We start from the raw sequence: 22,040 nt of genomic DNA, 5'->3' as shown, positions 1-22,040 counted from the left end.
GAGTTTTTTTTTTTGTTCGCTTCCGATGTCAGGAAGAGAATTTTGGTTTTTAATATTATTCCAGCTCTTCATCTTCCACGTGACTGCAATGTTTTACTGTTTCTGTCTAGATAGAAGCTAGAAAATCCCATTTCTCTAGCAAAATTTGCAGTTAAATGAGTTCATCACTAAAACTTGAGTTGCTAGGTCTCTTCCATACTTTATCTTCTTTCCAACATTAAGGTAAATTAAAGACTTCTCAGTAATCAAGGTTATGAATAGTAGTAACTGGAAGGAATATTTCTGTTTTTACTCAAGGATTTGAAACTGGCTTAATGAGTGTGTTTTAAAATTGAAACTTCCTAGTTAGAATAAACCTGTATCTGGCAGTCTTTGTTTTTATGTTTCTAGTGAATTCATGGTGTGAATACCTGAAACTGCTTCATGAAGGCATACTGTAACTTTTACCACTAGCTGGCCCAGTAGGTGAGCAGCTTGTTTCTTTCTAGAACTTATTTTTTAGTAAGCACAATTTTATGTGGATGAATAAAGGAGTGATTGATCTAATAGCTGACAGCTTTATTGAGGATACTGTGAGAATACTTCAGTGGGGATGCAAGTTTCACTTTCTAGTAGTTCATTGCTTAGAATGCTCAGTATTCACAACTGTCAGTCTCTTAAAAGCCTTCTCCTTTGCCCAAGAAAAGCTTTAAATAGTCTCTTGTTCCTGTTACTGAAAATATTTTCTAGACAGCCTATTCTCTAACTGAAGAATCTAATTTGGAAAGCAAGGCTATGCAAGGGCAAGTAGTAGTGCTGGAGGTTCGTTAAAAGTTTGCTTGGTTTAAGCGAAGAATCTTTGCTTCCAGGCAATTAATCTTTAGAGAAAGAGTAGTAGAATATTTCAGTAATTACTTTAACAGTAAAGATCCCTGATGATCTGAGGCAATAATGTCTTTTAATACAGTAACTCCTACTAATTGGCCAAGCTCCATCCCTTGCTATGCTTTTAGCCAGATGGCTGGGAATGGAAAAAACACTAATGCTTTGGGATAAAGAATAGGTTTTTCCTGTTTTCAAGTTCAGAATACTTTTGAGTTAATGGCAAGGTAAAAAGCAGGTAAAATGTAGGAAAAAGCTACTTATCTGTTGCCATTTTAGTATGGCTGAAAAATAAGTTTTACAAGGTCTGTGTTCAAAGTTGTTTCATAAAGCCGTAGCTAGCTTTTCAGCTTAATTGGTCATTTGAAAATTGAGGCAGTCAGTTGGGTGTTTTCAGACTTAAAACCCTGCATCTGGGCTTGCCTCCTTGCTTTTTGTCTAAGTGCTCCAGGCACACAGTATGCACAGTGTTTTAACATCACCAGTATGACTGCTTGTGATACATCTGAAATTGCTGTTGGTCAGGCTGGGAGGAGGAGGAGTAGTAATCAGCAATATCAGTGCCACTACAGTTTTTTTCCTGCAGTACTACATTTATCTTGCTTCCCCTAAAACTGTCACTCAGGTTCCTGATGGAAACGAGGGGAACAGAACTCTTAACTGGGAGCGAAGTGAGTGACTGGTGCACATATACTAGTCTTGACTGGCAGACTGTCTCCTTGTTGCTTGGTAGGTGGAGCTCTAACTTTGCTGTTGCTGGATAGAATGGGAGAAGACTACAACAATTACAGTGTGTAACTTTACCATACAGATAAGTACAATCCAGAATGCTGTTCAGAGGCCTCATTTTGTCATGACACCTAAAATTCTAGCCCTTGTATCACTGACAGTGTTGCTGTTCTTGTTCTGTTTTTTTCCCAGCCTTAGTTCCCATCTTTTAATTCGTATTTGGTAGAGATGTAATGTCTGCTTTAGATTGCACTGACTGGAACTGACCTGTGGTTGCCATAGACCTGTTGACATTGTCTTCTTGATGCAGGTTCAATTAAACTTTTGCTAGATGTGTAAAATAAACATAGTGCTGGCTTGTATTCTATTTTTTTACCATTGAAAAAAATAATTACATTTTGCAGTATTCACGTGAGTTGATATTTGGGTGCATTTTCACATGCATAGCCTGTATATGCTGTACTTTCTGTAAAGTTGCCTTTCTTTTCCCCTTTTTCTCTGCCAAAAGGATTCTGATACACCACCTTGCACAGCTCCTAATGTTTACCAGTTCAGTCTGCAAGCACCGACTCAGCTTATGGCCAGTTTACCACCCGCATTGCCTATGCCAAGTGGTAAACCCCAATCTGCGCCTACAAGAACCTTGATAATGGCCGCCAGTAATCAGGTATGAGCCAAGTAAACAGAGCAACTTTTTCATGAGAAAGTGATCAAATTGGAAGTGTAGATCATTTGTGCTGTGCTGTCAGTCTAAAAACCTCTGAAGATAGCCTTCATATAGCATGTACTCAACTTCATGTAATGGTACAGGTACTTATCTGCCACGTCAGAAGTGTGGGAAGAAGAATGGGTGGGGAAGGGTTCGGTGTTTGAGACACATCTCTCAGTATAAGAGCCCTTCCACAGCACACTTGACACCTGGGAATAAGTTGAAGGGAGGCCATCAGATGTCTGATTTGTAAGTTGTATTTGAGACTCCTGGTGCTGAACTAGTAGGTTATTTGCAATCTTTAACTTTCTGTTCTTAAAACAGAAGCTTCATGTAGGTGGTGTATCCCTAAGCTAGTTTCTGAATCTGAAGTAATACTGACCTATCTAGGCTTGTTTAGTTTCCTTGATTTTTGAATTATTGGAACAGATCTGACTACACTTGTAACTTCCTGTAATACATTTTATTGACAAAGAACAGAAAATTAATTGCAGGCACGTGTACAAGAATTTTTACCAAAATATTAAATGTGCCGGGAGGTGAACATTCAGGGAAACTGGATGTTACTCAAGTAGCCTGAAGTATTTAAGCTAATGTATATATAGCACAAGGGAAAGAAAAATCATCAGTTTTTCTTTCTTTTCTTTTCTCAGCTCAGGAGCTTCCTGAGCTCTCTTCTTGAGACCGTCCTAGCTCTGTCCTTTTGTTATATGACAAATGTTTCATGTACCTGTCTTCACAGACTTTCATTGGACTCACTCCTGTATGTCCATGTCTCTGTATTACTGGGAAGCCCAGACCTGGGGCCAGCACTGCATACAAGGACTCACCAGTGCTGAGTAAAGGGGAAGTGATCACCTCCCTTGACCTGCTAGAGAGATTCTTTCTAATGTAGCCTTCCTTAATACAAGGGCACGTTGCCGGCTCATGTTCAACTTGCTGGGAACCCCGGTCATTTTATGCTAAGCTGCTTTCCAGCTGGTCAGTGCTCAATGTATGCTGGTGTATGGGATTATTCCTTCCCAAGGGCAGAGTTCAGCATTTCCCTCTTTCAAGCTTCAGGAGGTTCCTGTCAGCCCATTTCTCCAGCCTGACAAGGTCCCTCTTTATGCCAGCACAACCATCTTATGTATAAGCCTCTCCTAATTTTGTATCACCTGCAACCATGCTGAGGGTTGCTCTCTCCCATCATCCAGATCATCAACTTTTCACTCTGCTTGTGAGTTTGATTTATGTGGCTAGAGATGATAACTGCCTCTTACTACAGAATTAAAATTAAAATCAGATGGTGCTTTAAAAGTTGAAACTTCTAGATGAATAATGAAGAAATTTAATCTAGACAGCATTTTCAATGTTCAGTAATATCAGCACTGATTTAGGGCATGCTATAGATTGGTGTCATCTTTGAAAGCTCTTCCCAGCTACCTCTGCAATCCTTAGTCATGTACCAAGCCCCACTTGGATCTTGAAGTTGCCTTTTGTTTTAATCTAAGTGATGACTGATTCCTTCCGCCTTTACCTCTCCTCCCCTACTGCTGAATCTTACCTAGGCAAAACCAGCTTATCTGCACAGGAGATGTTTTCTCTTAATGAGATGCTAATAGAACAATATATCACTGTTTTAGTGTCTGCAATCGAGTATTCACATGCTAGTGTACAGTCTGAAACTTCTGAAGTTTGTTTAAACTGAAGAGGTGTTTTAAGTTAAACTTGATCTAAAATACAAACTTAGTCTAGTTTATTCTTTTCCATAACTCTTCTGTTATGAAGAGGTACCCTGGAGATCAATTTATTCAAAATTACACAGAAAAAAGAATCCAGTTTTGAGGCATGTAGTTGTGGATACAAAATAAGTTGGCACCCAGAGTTTTTGCCTCAGTTGTGAAGAGGCAATGTGTGTGAATTTTGAATCTCTGCTGGAATTTTGAATCTTGGAAAACAACTGCTTTGTAGCACTTTTTCTGGCTTTCTGTTACTTGGCTGTCCTTTCCAATACTTGTACAAACTACTAAAAGAACAGTTAACAATACTTACATGTTTAAAATTGGAAATTTTTTCTGTGGCTTTTGCTTGACAAAGATGTGCCTTTGAGATTTGTGTTAAATCAGAGGCATTTCTTGCTATCTACAGTTCAGAAAAGGGATGATGATTTTTCGGCATTGAATTCGTCAAAGCTTATCTATTGTGAAGTAGAAATGTTCTTTTTTCATAAGGATTATGACCAAGTCAGAAGAGGGACATTAAATCATTCTACCCAAAATACTGTAAATGTCTCCTTTTCACTTGCAACTTTGAGGGATGACTGAGCTAGATTAAGTTGACTTTCCTTTTGCGGTTGATGCAACTTAAGACCCTGATAGCTTATGGCTTTTAATGGGCACATTATCTGGATAGGGGTCCATTTTAGACTTGAACATGTGCAAGCTTTTTTCTTAACAGCAAGTGTCCTTTCGTATTAAAATCATTCATTTGTCTGCCTGGTATCTTCAGCCTTTTTCCTGGCAGCTTTCTCCACCGCAGTTCAACTTGGAAGCTGTATCCACGTGTCCAGTGCTACCATCAAAAGCTGATGTCTATAGTACTAACTGTGATTTGAACAACTTGCAGCCTTCTAGGCAAATTTTCTGCATTAGAGTTTCCTAATGCTTTATTTTTTGAAACAGCTTTGGTGTGATTACCAATTTTGTTTACATACTGCATAATTAATTGGAGAATTTCCAGGTAGTTCAGGGACTGATTAAGGTCCTGATACAGGGATCATCATTTTTCCAAGGTAATCATTCTACTTTGCTGACAAGCAGTTTGAAAATTAGCTTAGGAGAGCAGAAGCAGTGTTGCCCACTGGAATAAGCAGGGAAGCAGATACTGGCATGCATGTCCGGATGAGTGGAGGGGCAAAACTTGATGATTCCTAGTGGAGAATGAAGGACTGCTTTCTGTGGTGTTATTTTGGGATGAAGTAAGTTCAGTTTGATCTTGGATTGCTGGTTACTTAGTCATCAATGAAGATAGAAGAAACTTCATGGCACATAGGTCAGAGCTCTCTTTTCTTTTACTTTCCAAGTTGTGACTTTTTTCCCAAAGAGTGGTCTTTTCACTTAAAAGTCAGTAAGCTCTAGTCCTGCTGCACTGGCTTCCTGCACGTCTAGGAAAAGCTCCACTAAAGACCCTTTAAATGAGTGGTGTCTGTGAATATGTTCACTGAAAATTTCTTAACAGCATTCACTGGCTCAGTTGTGAAGCACAGGAGACAACTAGGAAATGAAACCTTAATGTCGGTGCTGAGATACAACAGTCTAAATAACCCTTAGAAGAGCTTGTAATTTTTCAGATTCTTTTTTTTGGCCATATAAGACCAGACACTTAAACTGCTTGTTTATATTGCTTTAAAGGCATTGCGCTGGCTCAAATACTTCAGACTTAGCTCTTTTCCAGAACAATTGTGGATGGTGTTGCTCTGTCTCGCTAGAAATGCTGATACTGCTAGTATCTCTGGAAAGAGGTTTCTCAAAAGTTAGCAGCACTGGAAACAAAAATAACATTGGGCAGGGGCATGAGTCAAAAATGTCTTTTTTTAGGTGAGTGCAAGCAGTTAAGTGTGATTCACTTCTATGAAAGATACATTTGTAAAGACATGTTTTAATTCATGTCAAGGCTGAACTCAAGTCACTTCACCAAGTGTTTCTGAGAATGGAGGTGCCACCAGCTAGTCAGATGTAAAAATATGCTAAAACCCCCTAGTACAGTGTGAAGCTTCAGGGGTTTATGTTAACTACAATTTACAAGTGGTCTGATTTGTTTTGTTAATGGCATTATTAAGCTGTTTGGGTACTGAAAGTTTCTTCAGTCAATCAAATGGTATTTCTCTCATCTTTTATTTAGAGCTTTCATTTAGGGTGGAATACTTTTTTGATGTCTCTGTGTTTTCTTAGGGTAAGGAAGGAGGATACTAGTGTCTACTGTTGAAACAGTTTTGATTTCTAAATATCAAGACTGTCATCTGTGTCTCACAACATTGGTTTTTGATTTAATACATAGTAAATTAGGAAAAGATGGTGTTTTATTTCTTTTTCTAAAGAATGGAGAGAATAAAAAACTACATCTGAGTTTCAGAGGCTGTTTTTCAGGCTCTTCAGCTGAAAAGAGTACTTTTTTCAGATTGTCATACTTCTGTGTGCGGTCTTTATGTGGTAATATCCTTCTCTGTGTGGAAACTGACTCAGCTTGACTAGACCCTGGATAAACTAATCTGACTTTGCAACGGAGGCTGTATTAAATGATCTCAGAGGTCTTCATGTAAACATCCAGCCTAGAGATTTATGACTTGTGTGAAGGTTGCTGGACACCTTATTGGTTTCTTCCTGAGTGCTTTTTGAGTTGTGGAGAAGATACAAAGTCTAAATAGTAGTTTCTAGGAACATAAGCAAACCTATCACAGATAAAAGAGAGACTTACAGAAATGTAGAAATAATTTTTGTTTGCATACTACACCTTTGTCTTCCAGTGTCACAGTGATCAGATTGTTGCTCCCAAATTGAGATTGATTTGAACATTCACATATGCATTTCCTCTACTGACTCTTTCACATGTACTGTATTGATATCAGCTCATCATTTGGAAAGTGTTTTGGGTCTGCTAACTGTAATAATGAGATTTCTCTTAAGGTCTAAAATTCTCAGTTTTATGCTGGAGAAGATATTGCCTCATTCTCCTTAATGACGAGGATGCAGATAACACTTCACGGTCTATGTCACAACAGTAGCAAAGTTACAGTATGAGTTCTGTCTGTTGCTAGTGTTGTTTTGACTCTGGCCCCTTACTTTTGAAACTTGACTGGTGACAAGATCAAAAAGGGTATTTATTTCATCTGTCAGATTCTGCTTTCTTTACGATAAAGCAGTTCAAAATATACTCAGGTAATGATGGTAGTTTCTACTGTCAGTCTCTCTTTCTGGTGTCTAGGCCCTGCGATCTTTCAAGTACTAGTTTATCTTTGAACTGGTTATGCTAATAGTTGCCTAACCTGTTGTTAAAGGTTAAGAGAACCAAAAGTTTCCCTTTGTTACAGTCTCTGTATTGATTTTTTATTTGCTGCTCTCAGAGCTGGTTGCATAAATGCTGTTTTCCCCTTTTAATGGGAGCAGAAATGGGTTTTGGCTCATTTTATACAAAGCTGTTCAGGGCTCAGGATCTTGTCAGTTGTAGCTGACAGTAGCCAGCAGGTCCAACAAGGGGTCCAGAAGGAGGGGGATGTCTTTTGATGTTTGCAGTGCTTTGGGCCTTGTTTCCCCAGACCACCAGTTGTAAAAAAAGTTGACTAAGATATTATTTTGATTTAGTTAATATATACTAGAGCTTGGAAATTTACGCCTCTTATAAATCTTAGCAGGTTTAGTGTATGCCCAGATAGCTGGTGCAAAGATCCTGTTAGTTAACTTAAAGTAATGAGGCTAGGTTGAACCAGTGCCTAATACTTGATTTATTGCTCATGCAGTAATGACTAAAATGTTGGTTAGATCTTTGTCCATTGTTTCTCTGCAAAACAGTGAATTTATTTCATAAAGCACAAGAAGTTAAATTTTACTTGCATGCAAGATGCATTTTTTTAGTGTATTTCAAGATGTTGTTATGCTCAGAAAGTGAGAAAGTGAACATAAATACTTGAAAAAAGGGTTCTTTAGGGGGTGTGTTTTTGCTACAGGCCTAAAATAGAGAATTTGGAAATACGGTGAGAAATTGAAAGGAACTTTGAAATACTTCGAGGATGTATATTAATTAAGGGGATACATAAATTGTTAATGGTGCATTAAAGTTCCAAATGTTCCTCTGAGTATTTCATATGGAATGATTTTGAAGTTGAGTTTCATTACTATATTGATCAACTGCAGACCAGGTTCGATCATGGCCATTAATCCTGTAGTCCGAACTAAAAATAGTAAATACACGTGTTCTTTCTAAAGTATCTTATGACTTTTCTAAATTGTTTCTTTAGCTTTGTAGGTTCTTACCAATTATTTTTTGAATACTGTATCTATAATCTCTTTTCAAGTTAAGAGTACTGATACTTCATTTTCATTGCTAACACACCTCTCCTTACTTTAGAGATGCTAACAGGCAAAAAACCCCAAAACACCAAAACAATTTTTATGTTTAGACTTGAGTTCTGTTATGTTACTTAGGTTCTTTCAAAGTGTAGGTGATTTATTTTCAGCTATAAATTTTCTTTTTGGATAATGAGTCTTTGAATGTCAGCAGCTTTGTATGGTAAATTTGCCAGTATTTAAAAATAGAAGTTGTATTTCCTTAGCAAATAATTACTTGGTATTTCAATTTCCACCAAGTTTCTGTAATTTGTGGTAAATGCCAGGAACATCCTTTTATTAAACTTCTGTTAAAATATCGGGAAACTTAACCTGTATGTGATACAGAATTCTACCCCACCTCTATCCCCACCTCCCAGCTTATCTTAACTGCAGGGTTTTTTTAGTTTTCCCTCCAGATCCAGCAGCTGTTATTTGCAGAGGATGAAATTCAACACACCTGTCAAAAAATCCCCAAACTCCCCCACAAAGCAGTTCTATCATTCAGTTGTTGAATCAATAACCCTATGATGAGAGAAGAGATTATTCTATAAATAGCTCTCTCTAAAGTCAAAACACAGATCTCTAAAGTAAAAAATTCTAAACCAAAGATTTGTCTGTCATATCATAGATGAAGGCATTTCTTTTTTGATTATCTGATCTCTCCAGCCATCATCTGCTTATGTGCCATTTTGCAGTGACTGTGGGTGTCCTGAGCACGTGAATATCTGGAAATGCGTGGACAATAGATGGCTGTTTGATGCAGCCTCTTGGGATTTCCAAAAGACATGAAGTAAATGTCTTTAACCAAATATTCTGAAAGAAACCAAGTGAAAAATGTGTGTCCTCTTGTAAACAACTAGTTAGAAGATGAGAAACAAAGATTCACTTTTTGTAGTAAATGGAGTTCATGAAGAAAGCCCTTCAGGAGTCGGTGTGGGCCTCACGCTGCCTAGCCTTGGAAAGCCGAGGGATGAGGCAGGGCAAAGTTTGCTTATGTTAAGCTCTTTGAGGGCCAACTGAAAAGGTCTGCATAAGGACCTTTCAAAGTAATGCAGGAGGGAGATAAATACTTTGTAGAGTGTGGTAGGCTCTGGGCTGACAGTTTCTTGCAAAAATGAGATCTTGACATTTTTGCAGAAAACTGCTTTGATAATGCTTTCCTGATTTCCTACTGAGACTTGAGTGTCAAACCGAATTTCAGGCATAATTAGGAATAAAAACAGGAATTAGAACATCATTTAAAACTCCATGTATATTCCCCATCATGAGCAGAGGGTACAATTTTGCCTTTTACATCAGAAGAAAATTACAATGCAAATGGCCAAAGAATATGGAGGCATGGTAGGAGTGGTCAAACATATGGGGTTGCTTGTGTAAAGAATGAATTCTTTAACCTGGAGAAGAAATGAGGAGGTATATGATCTAGGTCTGTGCAGTCATCAGCAGTATATGGAGAAATCAGAGAGCAGAATAATTTATTCCAAGAACTGAAAAATCATCAGATAGTAGGTTCAAATTAAACACGGTGCTCATTTAAAGCTGTGAAATGCCATAGTGCAGGACATAGCACAGGATGCTAAAAGCTTATGGTTTCAAAAATCTGAGCAAACTAGGGAACAATGTCCAGTTGAGAACTAGTGGCTGTAAAGGCATCATCTGACTTAAGAGGTCCCTGAGTCAGCTTCCTGAAGTACCTGCTCTCAGCTGATGAGTCGTAAGACAGATGGATCCAGATTCTGCTCTCGTAGTTTGGCAGTCTGTATCTTGATGGCCTAAAAACCAATGTGAAATGCTTTATGACAAGCTAGAGATCACTTTCTGGCTAACCTATTAACCATTCTTTGGAAGTTTGATTATTTTTTTGAGAACCAGGGATATGACTTTAGGATATAGGTAGGTAGGCTTCATTGTCGTATTGGCTGTGATGCTTGTCTGATCTTGTGGTGACCTGCCCCCAGTAATTGTTTTGCTGAATCCTTAAATGGAGGATGAAGTTGCCAGATTTTTCACATTTCCAGCTGAAGAGGATAGGCTTGCTGAGACTTTATGTTCCTTGGTTAGAGTCTTGTTCTGGTTATACAGTAGCAAGTCTATAAAGTTTTCCTCTTTTTTCAGCATGTAGTTGAAGGTGACTGTAATGACTGTCTGGTTTTTTGTTTTGCCTGTGGAAGGATCACTTATTATTTTGACCTCATTTATTGTAGGTGCTTAATAGTCTGCTTATGTAATTGAGAGTCAGATGTACACTTACTGAAGTAAACTTCGCTGCACGAGAATGTGATGTAGTGGTATGCTTGCTTGAAAGACCACTTGCCAAAAAAATAAAACATATCCTGATTTTTTAATTTCATGTTGTTGACTTTTAGCTTCTAGTAGCTAAATAAATATCAATAAATATAAAATACCAATAAATAAAGATTGGGCAGTCGTGTCTCTTAGGAATGAGGGATTCTCAGCTTGCATTCCCTTATTCTGTCTGTCCTTGAACATTTTACCATTGGTAGTCTGAGGGTAGCACTGAGTACGCCTGTCTTGGGAGTCTCGAAGTTGCATGTTGAAGGTTGATTAGGTAGCTGTAGGACACACTTCTCAAATTAAGAAACAGTTTAAGGATTTTTCTACCACCCTGCAGTTGACTTTACTCCTCAATATTAGTCTTCACTTTTTTCTGTATACTCGATGTTTCTTATTATAATTTGATGGTAAAATGTTGCTTATGGAATTATTCCTTTAATACCTGTTCTGGTGCACACAATTGTAATGATGGCTTGGTGTTCTCATTTTTCTTTCTACTAATTTTTTTTTACTTGTTTGGAAATATAGTAGCTGCAGATATTTCACATTCTAAGAAGTTGACTCAAATGTTGGTTTTGTGGTGTTCCTGTGTAACAGCTTTGGGTAGTCAAAATGATGTATTAACTTCTGATCAAGGCAGTCAGTTGTCTGTCTTGGTCATTGCTATTAGACATCAGAAAAGGGTGCTTGCATTGCTGTTATCTGTATCTGGGAATTATTTCATCTTTTGAAACTCTTGTTCCTATTTTAAGTACATACACATTAAACCAACTTACTGTATGCCATTAAGTGCTAGGGATGCCTGTAGTACCTTACAGTGTGGTCAATTTACTCAGGCTGCCACTAAACCTTTTTGGCAGTTTCTGTTCCGAGTTATTGGGGATCCCCCCCAAAGAAAGTGTCACGCCATGTTCCTGATTAATTGTTCTGCCTTGGTCTGCATGTGAGATATGGTCTAGGAGCCGTGTAGCCCTGTGATCAGACCTGTAGGATTTGCAAGCTCCATACAAGCTCTAGCCAGTTTACCTGCAGCTCAGTGAGACTATAGGCAGAGCAGACCTGTGCTTTGTGTGTATCAGCTCTTATGGACCGTGCCCTTACATTTATCCATGGTGTTTCTGAAAGTCTTATCTGATATGGTCATGCTCTTGCTAAGGTCCTTAAAAATAGACATGAATGTCACAATTATTATTTATTGTGGAAGGTCTCTGTTTTTATAAGGGTGATGCATAGTGATAGAAGGGTGTCATATAGTATAAGGGTGATGCACGTATTTCATGCTGAGATCCGAGGGTTTTAAGGATGCTTTAAAATCTACACCAATTCATTTGCAGGACATTTACTTGAAAGCACTTCTTAAGCTGTTAGTGTCATGGGACTTGCACAGCTAAAATTAGACAGGCATGAAAAGACCAATTGCTTCAAGCAGCATTCTGTGGGAATGACTTGTGTGTTGAGGAAATACCACTGGTAGTATGTGCCTTGTTTCAGTCGTTCATATGCCTAAACTGAGTGCTTATCTTGTGTTTTTTTAGCAGCACAGTGGAATGAAGTTTTCCATGAAAGGAACTCATAACCAAGGCAACAGCTACAGCCCCGGCGGCAGTGGAGGCATGAGGCAACCAGTTGGTAACCGAGGACACCACCAGTACAATCGTAATATATGGAGAAGAAAAAAACACAGAGACAGTTTGCCTATTAGTCTGAGCAGATAATGGCAGATGCCAAAATGACCTTCCCTGTTCAGACAAACTGAGTGCGTGCCACTCCACTTGAGGGATGGAGACCAGCGTCCAGCACATCGTTTTATTGGTGTTGCCAAATATCTGCAGCTGACTTCTTTGCATGTTTCTTTGTGTGGTGGTTCAGTCCATCTTCAAGAAGTAGTTGTGCTTATCTGTGAAGCCTTATTGAATGTGGAAGTTTGTTTTCTGCCTTCCCACAATGGTTCATACAGTGCTGAAGCAGCTCTGACAATTGAACTGCAAGGACATTTACAAATGCTGTGGCTTTTTTGCTGTGGCTACATCTGTTCCTTTGTGGGTTCTGTTTCTTTTATTTTAGAAGTGAAGGAAACTTCAGCCCATTGGAATTCTTTTATTTTTCTGTGCAGCAAATCAAGTTGGGAATTCATAAAAGTAAATTTGCTGCTCTCCTGTTTTTGTTTCATAGTTCAGAATTTTTTGCTCTGTAAATATTGGAAGTATAATTTGTGCAATAACTTGGAATTTTTAATTTAATTTCATATTGTCACATAAGTTATATTTAAGGGGAAGAGGTTTTTTAATTTACAGATCCTTTCCCAGGTTGCATTATCTAAGTTGGGTTCATAGTTTTGGCAGGTTGTCTGAGCAGTGTTACAAACATGACATTTGGTAATATTTGAGGCTTCTTGATTCACAATGAAAGTGCCATTTGGCTTACGGTTTTAAGAAGGTATTAAGCTCCAAAGCATTTTGACCCTGTGTTTTTTAGCTCATTGTCTGGCCTCTCAGTCATCTTGCTCCGACCAATGAGTTTAATTTTATTCCTTTAACTAGTCAACAAATCCAGCGTTTGTAGTACCAGAAATAAAGTGTTGGAGAGGGAGGAGAAAAAGTTGGTTCAAGTTCTGATGTGAAATAAAAGCTGTGAACTACATGCTTTGATACATTTTAAGTAAACGTAACCTGTTAATGTTTGGGTTCAAACAACATTATTAAACAGAGGTACCCGGCTTAAGGAATGTGGAGAAAGGAAATATGTTGATTCCATTAAGGAATCTGTATAGCAGTATGCATTAGTTCTGTTAAGAGCAAATATATAAAAAGTACTTCAGCTGCTCTAAGCATTACGAGAAGTATCTTTTAATGTATTGCAGGAGAGCACAGCCCGGTGTTGTACACAGTATGAGTGGCTGGCACTTAATTTACAGATGCATACAGGTATACTATGCAAGTGTGTATTGCCATGACAAACACTGTCTTTAACTTTTTGAAAAATGTACATCCTGCCTAACCCTGAGTTTTTAAAGCACCACGGTTGTCCTGGGAGTAGGTCACATCTCATGCCCTCTGACTTCCTCTGTTTTTTTAATGAGAGTTCTTAAGCTATACTGAAAACTAGAGATCAGTTATATAAGTCCACTAGCAGAGAAAGCTGAAGAATCCTGTTAACAGGACATCTATACTGTGTACAGATACAGCAGGTTTTAAAACTGATATCTGAATATTAACATGAGGTGTCAAGCATGAAGCTTTTTAATATGCTGTATGCCTTTGAAACAGAAGTAGTTCATGTATTACTGAATCTGTCAAACACAAACAGGTCCTTGAGGGGAGAGAGGGCAACATTCCAAAGTAGAGTAGTGCATATCTGTTTGCAAAAGTTTGTCTTAATGCTCCAGACTCATCACAATTTAAAAAAAATTAAAATTGTGAGCTGATAAATAATATCTAAGGGCTGTTACATGAGCCTGTACTGCTTAGTCTTCACACACTAGCAATATTGAGCATAACTACATTAATGAGCCTTCAAAGGCTTTAGTTGGTGTCTTATACTAGCGTCCATTTTAAAGCAAAACTCATTTGAAAAGTGGTATCATGTAACACTTCAGTCATGGTGAACCAAATAAATTGGCCTGGCTATCACTGTGGTTATGTGCTACAGGTTTAAAAAATCATGTTTAAATTTTTTGTGTGGACAACTATGTGGAAGCTAAAATTGACATATTTTTATGTAAAGTTTTCTATTCTTTGATTTTTAATAAACTTTGGAGACCAGTCACTCTTCTGTATATTTTAATGGTAAATTTAATGGACAAAGTAATACTTGCCCATATCCTGTTGTTTGACATAACGCTTTGAACTCTGCTTTAAATTGTTCATGCTAAACACCTTCAGAATGAGCTTGGAAGATGGATGGACATCCTCTGGAAACGTTTGTGATGTGTTAATATGTGGCTGTTGGTTTCATAGTTGTGGATTTGGTCCCTTGATACTGAGAGAGCAAAGGAGCTGGAGGTAGTTCTCAACAATATTCTTAAGAGGTAATTGACTGATCCCTTGGAATACCTTGACTTCCCATAGAATTTTTTTAGTCCTTCCCTGTAGTTTCTAGATTCATTTCAAAAGCTTTGTCCACTTTTGAGCCTCCTCAAAGACTGGACATACATGACCTTTTCCTTGAGTTCTGTTAACCCTCTGAGAGGACTCAATAACTGCCTTGAATTCAAAATTTCAGAATCTGACTGTTTGGAAGGAACTTGTTTAAATCTGTAAACATCAAGAAAGGGAACTGCAGTGTTTTTAATAGACAGTGATGTAGGTCTAGGGATTCAGAATCAGAGGTCTGTGGAACTTTGCCAGTCTTAATGAGTCCCTACTGGAGAAAAATAGAGGAGTGGTAGAGGGGAAAATAATAAGCACTCAATAGTAGCTGGGATAATTTTTTTTTGTCAAGGTCAGTTAGCCAGTAGGACATGGCTGACGGATGGATATATAGTCTATGTAGACATAAAGGTTTAGTGTAGCAGCATTGGTGTTAGAACTTCAGTTTTCCTGGGTTCTACCTTTTCCTGTCTAGATGATGACTTTGCTTTGTTTTTCCCAGTTTCTGTTCAATTATTTATCCTTCTTAGGAATCTACTTTTAATGCACTTGAGAGTCTCATTTTGTTCCTTTGAACCCTGGTTCTCTGAGGATAATCTCAGATACCCACCTGATGTGTTTCCCAGTCCTGCTGACTATTTTGTACACTGTTCATAGGCAGAATTAGCCATCAACATCAGATGTGGAAGGAAGAGACTGCAAAATGAATGGCTGAACAGGACCTGTAGAGTGCATCATGGTAAGAGCTCAGCTGCTGCCTGTTGCCGTTTCTGGGAGATGTCAATGCTGGTGTTGCACTGGGCTTTTCCTCTAACTCCATCCTCTCATGCACTGAGGCAGGGTAAGGAGACAGAAGTGTGCCTGCTGGTACAGTGCTGCTTCAGCTGTGTTTCTTTCCATGGGAACAGCATATAGGTCAATGTCTTGAGAATGGGCCTAGCAACAGTCTGTCAAAGAGCAGTGTTGACATACAGCATACCGTCAAGCAATGTGACATCTTTATCATTTGTGGACAAAAAGAAAAACTTGAATCGTGAATGCTAACAGGCAATGTGTAACTCAGTATGTATGTATGGTGGGCTGAACATGTCAACTTTGGAGCTCTCAAGGCTCTCAACAAGCCTTTTACTTGCTGGCTGCTGCCAATATGGTCTGGTTAAAAATTTAACAACTGGACTAAACCAAAATGTCAGGACATGATCTATGTACTTCTGTACATAGACTATTTTGATTTGGGCGTGGAATATTGTGGAAAGTAGATTTGGTGCCAAAAAGAGGATTTTGGAAGTGGCCTTAGAAGGGAGGCCTGAAAAAAAAGATCCTGGAGGTCTGGAAGGTGTGTGGAGAACATCATCAGGGGATGCCCTGAGACCTTGGCTGATGCTGCCTCAGGCTGGTAGCTGTGGGTAGCTGTAGACTATGAGGGGACGTGGTGTATTGTCTAACCTTTGCATACCAGCAGCAAGCCTGCTTGCTGGGAATGGAGTTGAGACCCTAGCCGACCTAGGGGGAGTGGATGAGTGTGTGAAATAATCAGCTGGGATAAAAGCTCTAATCTTGTTGGTTTGTAAATAAACCCCAGTATTCAGACCCAGTACAGGCTGTTGTGTAATTCACCTGTATCAAAATATGGTGGCAGAATGACAGTGCTGAGTGTTTTCTGAACCTCGGGTTCACAGCCATGAGACTCTGGTGGTAGCTGACCTTTCACAAAGTTGTCTTCAGATGGCTTTAGGCTTTCTCTTCAAGTAGAGTATTAATTTGTAACACCACCAAAGTTTCAATCCTGGAGGCACCTTGTCTGTTTTGGATGGCAGAACTTTCATTTGTTCTTGGCGGTAGGAGATCACTTAAGGAAACCTATTGACAGCTTGTGTCTGTGAGAGGTCTTCTTGGCAAAGTCTTTTAACCAAGGATTCTTCCCAGAAGATCAGCCATGTATTTCTGTTACTGGTTAAAGTAATGGTCACAGGCTGCAGTTGTGTTTCAGTGAATCTGTGATAGGGATGCCTCTTGTAGAACATCTTTGTACCCAGAACATGCAAAGCTGCTGCCTAAACCTCTGGCCACTTCTCTTAGTGTTGTGCTACTGCAGAAGTTTTGGCACAGCACGTTGCCTATGGCATAGCAGCCTTTCAGTGTCAAATCAATTAGTGGTTCTCCAAACACTTACTTTTTTTAATAAGCCTTTTTTATTGAGGGATTGTTGATGAACATAAAATTATGAATGAAGGGATTCTTTTCCTTCAAGGAATAGCCAACGTGCAATCTCATACTGTTGATACACGTCTACACATGAGATCAGGAAATTTTTCTGCTGTCTCACTGCTAATGGCCTTTGTGCCCCTGCCTGTCATGCTAGAATTGTGAGTGCAAAGGGCATCTTTGCTACTAGCTTTGGTCCTAGCTACTTTCCCCTTACCTGCCAAAGGGACACATTTTTCTGAATTGATTTTTTTCTGTATGTTTTTAATTCTTAGCTGTGCAGCAAGCTGTTTGCTGTTTCAGTGACTTACAAGAGTTGAATAGTAAATGAAATCCAAGTAAGTGCTTCACTGACTCATTTTTAAGCCTAAACCAAGCAGGACTTAGGAGCTCCTGTTACAGGATTTTCTGTGTGAGAGGGTGAAAGCAGTGTTTCAACTGGAAGTCCATAACCTCTAAGCTAAGATTGCCACTTTCTATCAGTGAAAATTCTGGCACTGATCCACTTGGGGATGTTCTGTTGAGAAAATCTTTGCAAGAAGATTTTTTTGCTTTTTGCTCTTCCTTTTCAGAGAGGAAAAGCTGAATCTTCTGATGGGCTACATCCACCTCTTCAGAGTTACTGTTGTGTGCGTCTTGCTAATTTGAGAAGCCAAGATGAGAAGATGAAATCTCACCTTTTGCAAGAGTTATCTCTCCAGGTGATAACAGACAACTTGAGTAGCACTTAATGTGTAGTCGTGGGCAGGATCATCAAATAATCTCTGTTCTCTCAGGGAAGAGTCTTAGACTGAGGAACGAACAGTAAGTTTAATCTATTAGTTAGTCATATCAGTGTGTGCAGTCTTCTGTAGATGAGCAGAGCAGAGTTGCAGTTCTCAGCTGCGAGTGCAAGATTTGTTCTACTGTCTTTAAGGGCTTTGGTGGAGTAAAGTCACCCCAGTGGATCTGTGTGCTCCTAAAATGAGGAGGAAATGCTGCCACTTGTGCTCAAGAGCAGGTCTGTCCAACAGTTTCCTGACTGTGTAACTAATGTAACACCTGAACAAAATGGCTTGACATTTCCTCCACTCCTCTGTTAAAAAGGACAATAGTGTAAAAGTTATTCAAGTTGTATGCACTGTCTGCATGTGAGGGTTGGAAATCATGAGTGATTAAGTACTGAAGACAAATGCTCTAGAGTAAAATTTCCATCCTTCAAAATTTTACAAACCTTCTTGGCCAAGGCCCTCGGTAACCCAATCTAACTTCAGTCAGTCCTGCTGGGCCAGGAGGTTGGGCCACAGGACCTGCCTAGGGCTCCTAATCTAGAGTTTTCCGTGATATCACACAACGAACATTAACTTTTTTTTTACTTTATCTCTGTTGGGTTTATGAAGTGTTTTAATAGGGACAGAAGTCAGGCAGGAAGTGTTTGGTTTTTTGCTTTGTCCTCCGCTTGATAAAATGTATCTGCAAATTTTAGGACCAACAGTTTGGAACAGGTAAGAACATACTGACTTCTGATGTTAGTAATCCCTGGAAATGCGTAGTCCCCAAACACAGGTTACTGATCAAGAAGTAAATCAAGAAATCTTCCTGACTAAAATGCATTTGTTTGTATATTCTCTGTATTATTATTGACAGATGTGCACTTTTTCTCTTCTGATTTCAGTGAACTTGCATTTGCAATAGTAGCGTAATGAACATATATGGGAGTAGTGGTTTCATCTACGACATGAGCAAAATACTCCAAGAAGTGAAGTCCTTTGCCTTTTCTTCCTCATGACAATTGCATAGATTCATCGTGGCACTCTTGATAAATAAAATTAACTTGTTTGCATTTATTCTGCAGTACAGGAGCAAGAAGATTTCTTAAGATAGTAAAACAGCACTGATGGAGTGGAAAGCATCATGAAAAGCCTTCTTTAGGGACAAGATTTGGAGGCTGCTACTAGCCCGAGTTTCACAGAAATAGCTCTGGATCATATCTGTCTAGATCAGAGCTGTCCCTTACTTTGCATCATAGAACTCAGAGAGAGAAGACTGTTCATCAGGAATGGCTATACAGAAAATTAAATTTCCATGAAGAATAAAGGAAGCAAAATCTAAGAGCTTAATGATCATAACTTGAAATATAAAATAACTATGCCACCAGAATGGGAATTGTGACTTGCCAAGTCACAGATTTACTAATCTTACAGTCTTACAGTCACAGATTTACTAATCAGGGCTTAAAACCACCAGCAAATAACTCGTAGTGCTAGTATGATGTATGGAGAAGAGCTCCAGAATCTGAGATATTAGTGTTGCTAAGAAATGACAGGAGTCATTATCTGGACAACTCGTATCAGTATTTCATCTTTATTTCTGTGGGAAAGCTGAATAGGGCTAATTAGAAACTGAAGCAAAATTTAACACTAATTGATAAATATTTTGTAATGCCTAACCCAGTGTTGCTGCTATTTAAAAAAAAAAGCTTTTTTTTGTTTTGAAGTTGTTCAGTATAGTGTATAATAGGGTTCAGTGCCACATGGTGACTGAAGCAGTGTGTTACCTTCTGCTTAACTGGGATGGAATCAATAGATGGCGCCAAGTGCAAATTTTTGGCCAAGGTAGTGCAGTTAGTTCAAGTTTAACTTTGGAAACAGATTGTTTTGGCTGTGTTTGCTAACAATCATGACACAAGAACAGCTATGCACTGGCAGAATTTGCTGTTGTGACAAATGTGGGACATGTGGCCATTACACAGTGTTAGAGTTCTGTAGCACTGAAATATTAGAGATGAGATGAAATACAAAAGCTTGGAAATGAGGAATTTTTAGCTATTTCCAAACAGTGAAAGCTTGAGGCTTAGAAATGATGGAAGAGAGACATGGGCATATTTGTTGACACTGTGATTGACCAACCTGTCTCAAAGATAGGTTAACTTAAGACCTATAAATGAAATACTTTCAGCAGTCTTAGTGATTTTATTTTATTACAAGTCCAGAGTTTCACTGGTTAAATAACCTGTGGCTTTCCTCATTTCAGGGAAAAAAAATAAAAGGGGAAAAAAAGTTTAATCCCCTTTATTCAGTCATGGCAGGAGCTACAGAGACGGGTCTAAAGAATCTTCTGATGCCTGAGGATCTGCTTCATCTGGAGATTCAGCAAAGCTTGTCAGTTTCTATAATGTCATGTCAAATTGCTGTCAAGTACTAGAGATGACAGAAATGATCACCCAGCTTTTTGCATCACTTTGCACCTTTCTTGTATTGACAAACTTTTGATCTTTGGCTTTGTAGGAGTGACTTGCCTCCTGGTGATACTGGACATACCCGACTGTCATTTCAGATCTATGGATGATGACTAGTAGAAGATCTGACCGGATGTAATTGGTCTAGGGAATATGGTATGACTGCAGTTGTCAGCCCTTCTTTCTCAGTTTTGGTGAAGTGCGTGTGGTTCTGCTCTGGGTTTCCTGTTAGATGCTTTTGTGGTATCTGGAAGAAAAAGGCATGCAACATCTCAGATTCCTCTGATAATCCTTATCATTTCAGTGGATAAAATGGGATGGGAATTTCATGACACCCTTTGACCTAACCTGGCAGCCAAGACCTAGGTCAGTCCCTGATGGCTGTTGCATCCCATTTGTGATAGAGATAGGTCCAAGCTCAAAAGCATGAGAGAGGAGCGGTGTGGAGGCATCAGGGATTGCCAGGAATGTAATCTCATAGGTATGACAGCTATTTAAGATCTCATGGCATGGCATGTGGCTGCAAGTGAATAAAGGCTAGTTCTTCATCAGTGAATAGGGTCCTCCCATAGCAAAGGAGAGTTCTACCACAGGATTGTTGTGTCTAAATGGAATAAATTTCTGTCTAAGTCACTCTCCCATCTACTTGTACAGTCAGGTCTTTGTGACCTGAAAGAATTTTCTTCTCTGCTATTTTAGTGTATTTGCTTTAACTTGGTATGGATAGTCTAGACTGTCCCAAAGGAGAGAAATACCTCTATTAAGCTGATTTTACCTGTTACTTGCTCTACAAAATTCTTATATACCAATGTTCTCAGGTTTCTGTAGGATATAATTGTTTTTTTCTGTACATTCCCTGCAGCTCTAAATTTGCATAAAAAAAAATCTGCCATGAATGTGCCCTTATAGCATGGTCCAATAGTTTTATATGACAATTTTTGGTAGTTGTTAACCATCTCCTGGAAAGAGTCAAGCTTCAGGTCTTACAGACTGATCTGATCTTATTAAATCTTTATCTGTGCTAGTTTCCTGTTTTCATCCTTTCAAGTGTCTGATGCAGCTTTCTCTAAAGTATGTTTTGGATTAGGAAATGAATTTATTGGTTTATTTTCTCAGATCCAGAGGCTTCCAGGCCAGAGGAAGTTTTAAAGTTTTGTTGACATTTAAGAGATGCTCATGGTGCTAAGCCTTAGACACAATATTGTACCTACAGCACGCAGGACGTTAGGACCAGCCCTGACTATGCACTTGTCATTCAAGCTGACAGGGCACATGAGATTGTATTAAGAGTCTGCTGCATGGTCACGCAGTAATCACAAGATGCACCATAGCGATCAGAGCACATTCCACCATGACATTAGCCACACATGGACCATTGCTCAGAAATTACTCTATCTCTGTGTTCAAAACAGCTAGATGGGATGTCCATGGTACCTTCATCAAACATCATGGAACTGTTGAGAGAGGGGCATTTTGCAGAGCAGTGTCTGGACAGACCCCAAGATGTAGGGTGCTGCCTGGAGTGTGTGAGAGTATACAGTCATCTCAAAGAAAAGGCTAAGAAATATGTCTCAAAATGATCCACCTGTTTGTTCATTGATCTCACAGCTGTCTTCTCTTTTTTTCCCTATAGCTGTTTTGTGGGAACTAAAAACCTGTGCTTTCTGGCTCTCCTGAATGCCTGAGAGGAGAGAGGACCAGGGGGGAGAAGGAATGGGAAGGCATCTGAGACTGAGGGCTGTAATCCTCTAGGCATGAATGCTATTTAAATTACCAAGGCAAAACACACTATTCATTATGCACTTAAATTTCAGATACCCTTTTGATGTGTATGAGACAGGGAGAGTTCAGCA

At 39.0% G+C, this 22,040-nt stretch overlaps 1 protein-coding gene across 2 annotated transcripts in view; it reads left to right on the top strand.

Moving 5' to 3' along the window:
- PAPD7 (PAP associated domain containing 7) overlaps positions 1-14,439 on the top strand; it is a 57,875-nt gene extending 43,436 nt beyond the window's left edge. The window contains exons 11-12 of one of the 2 annotated variants that reach the window (XM_010139948.1): positions 2,099-2,257; positions 12,213-12,392. In XM_010139948.1, coding sequence (XP_010138250.1) covers positions 2,099-2,257; positions 12,213-12,392 — 339 coding nt within the window. Of the gene's footprint in view, positions 1-2,098; positions 2,258-12,212 lie in introns of both variants that reach the window. The other variant, XM_010139955.1, reaches the window with a different exon arrangement.
- The last annotated feature ends 7,601 nt before the right edge of the window (positions 14,440-22,040 follow it).

Source organism: Buceros rhinoceros, unplaced genomic scaffold (assembly GCF_000710305.1).
Source record: "Buceros rhinoceros silvestris isolate BGI_N320 unplaced genomic scaffold, ASM71030v1 scaffold2580, whole genome shotgun sequence".
Classification (NCBI taxonomy): Eukaryota; Metazoa; Chordata; class Aves; order Bucerotiformes; family Bucerotidae; genus Buceros; species Buceros rhinoceros.
The sequence above is the reverse complement of the archived record's forward strand: the minus strand, read 5'-3'. Positions and strand labels throughout refer to the sequence as shown.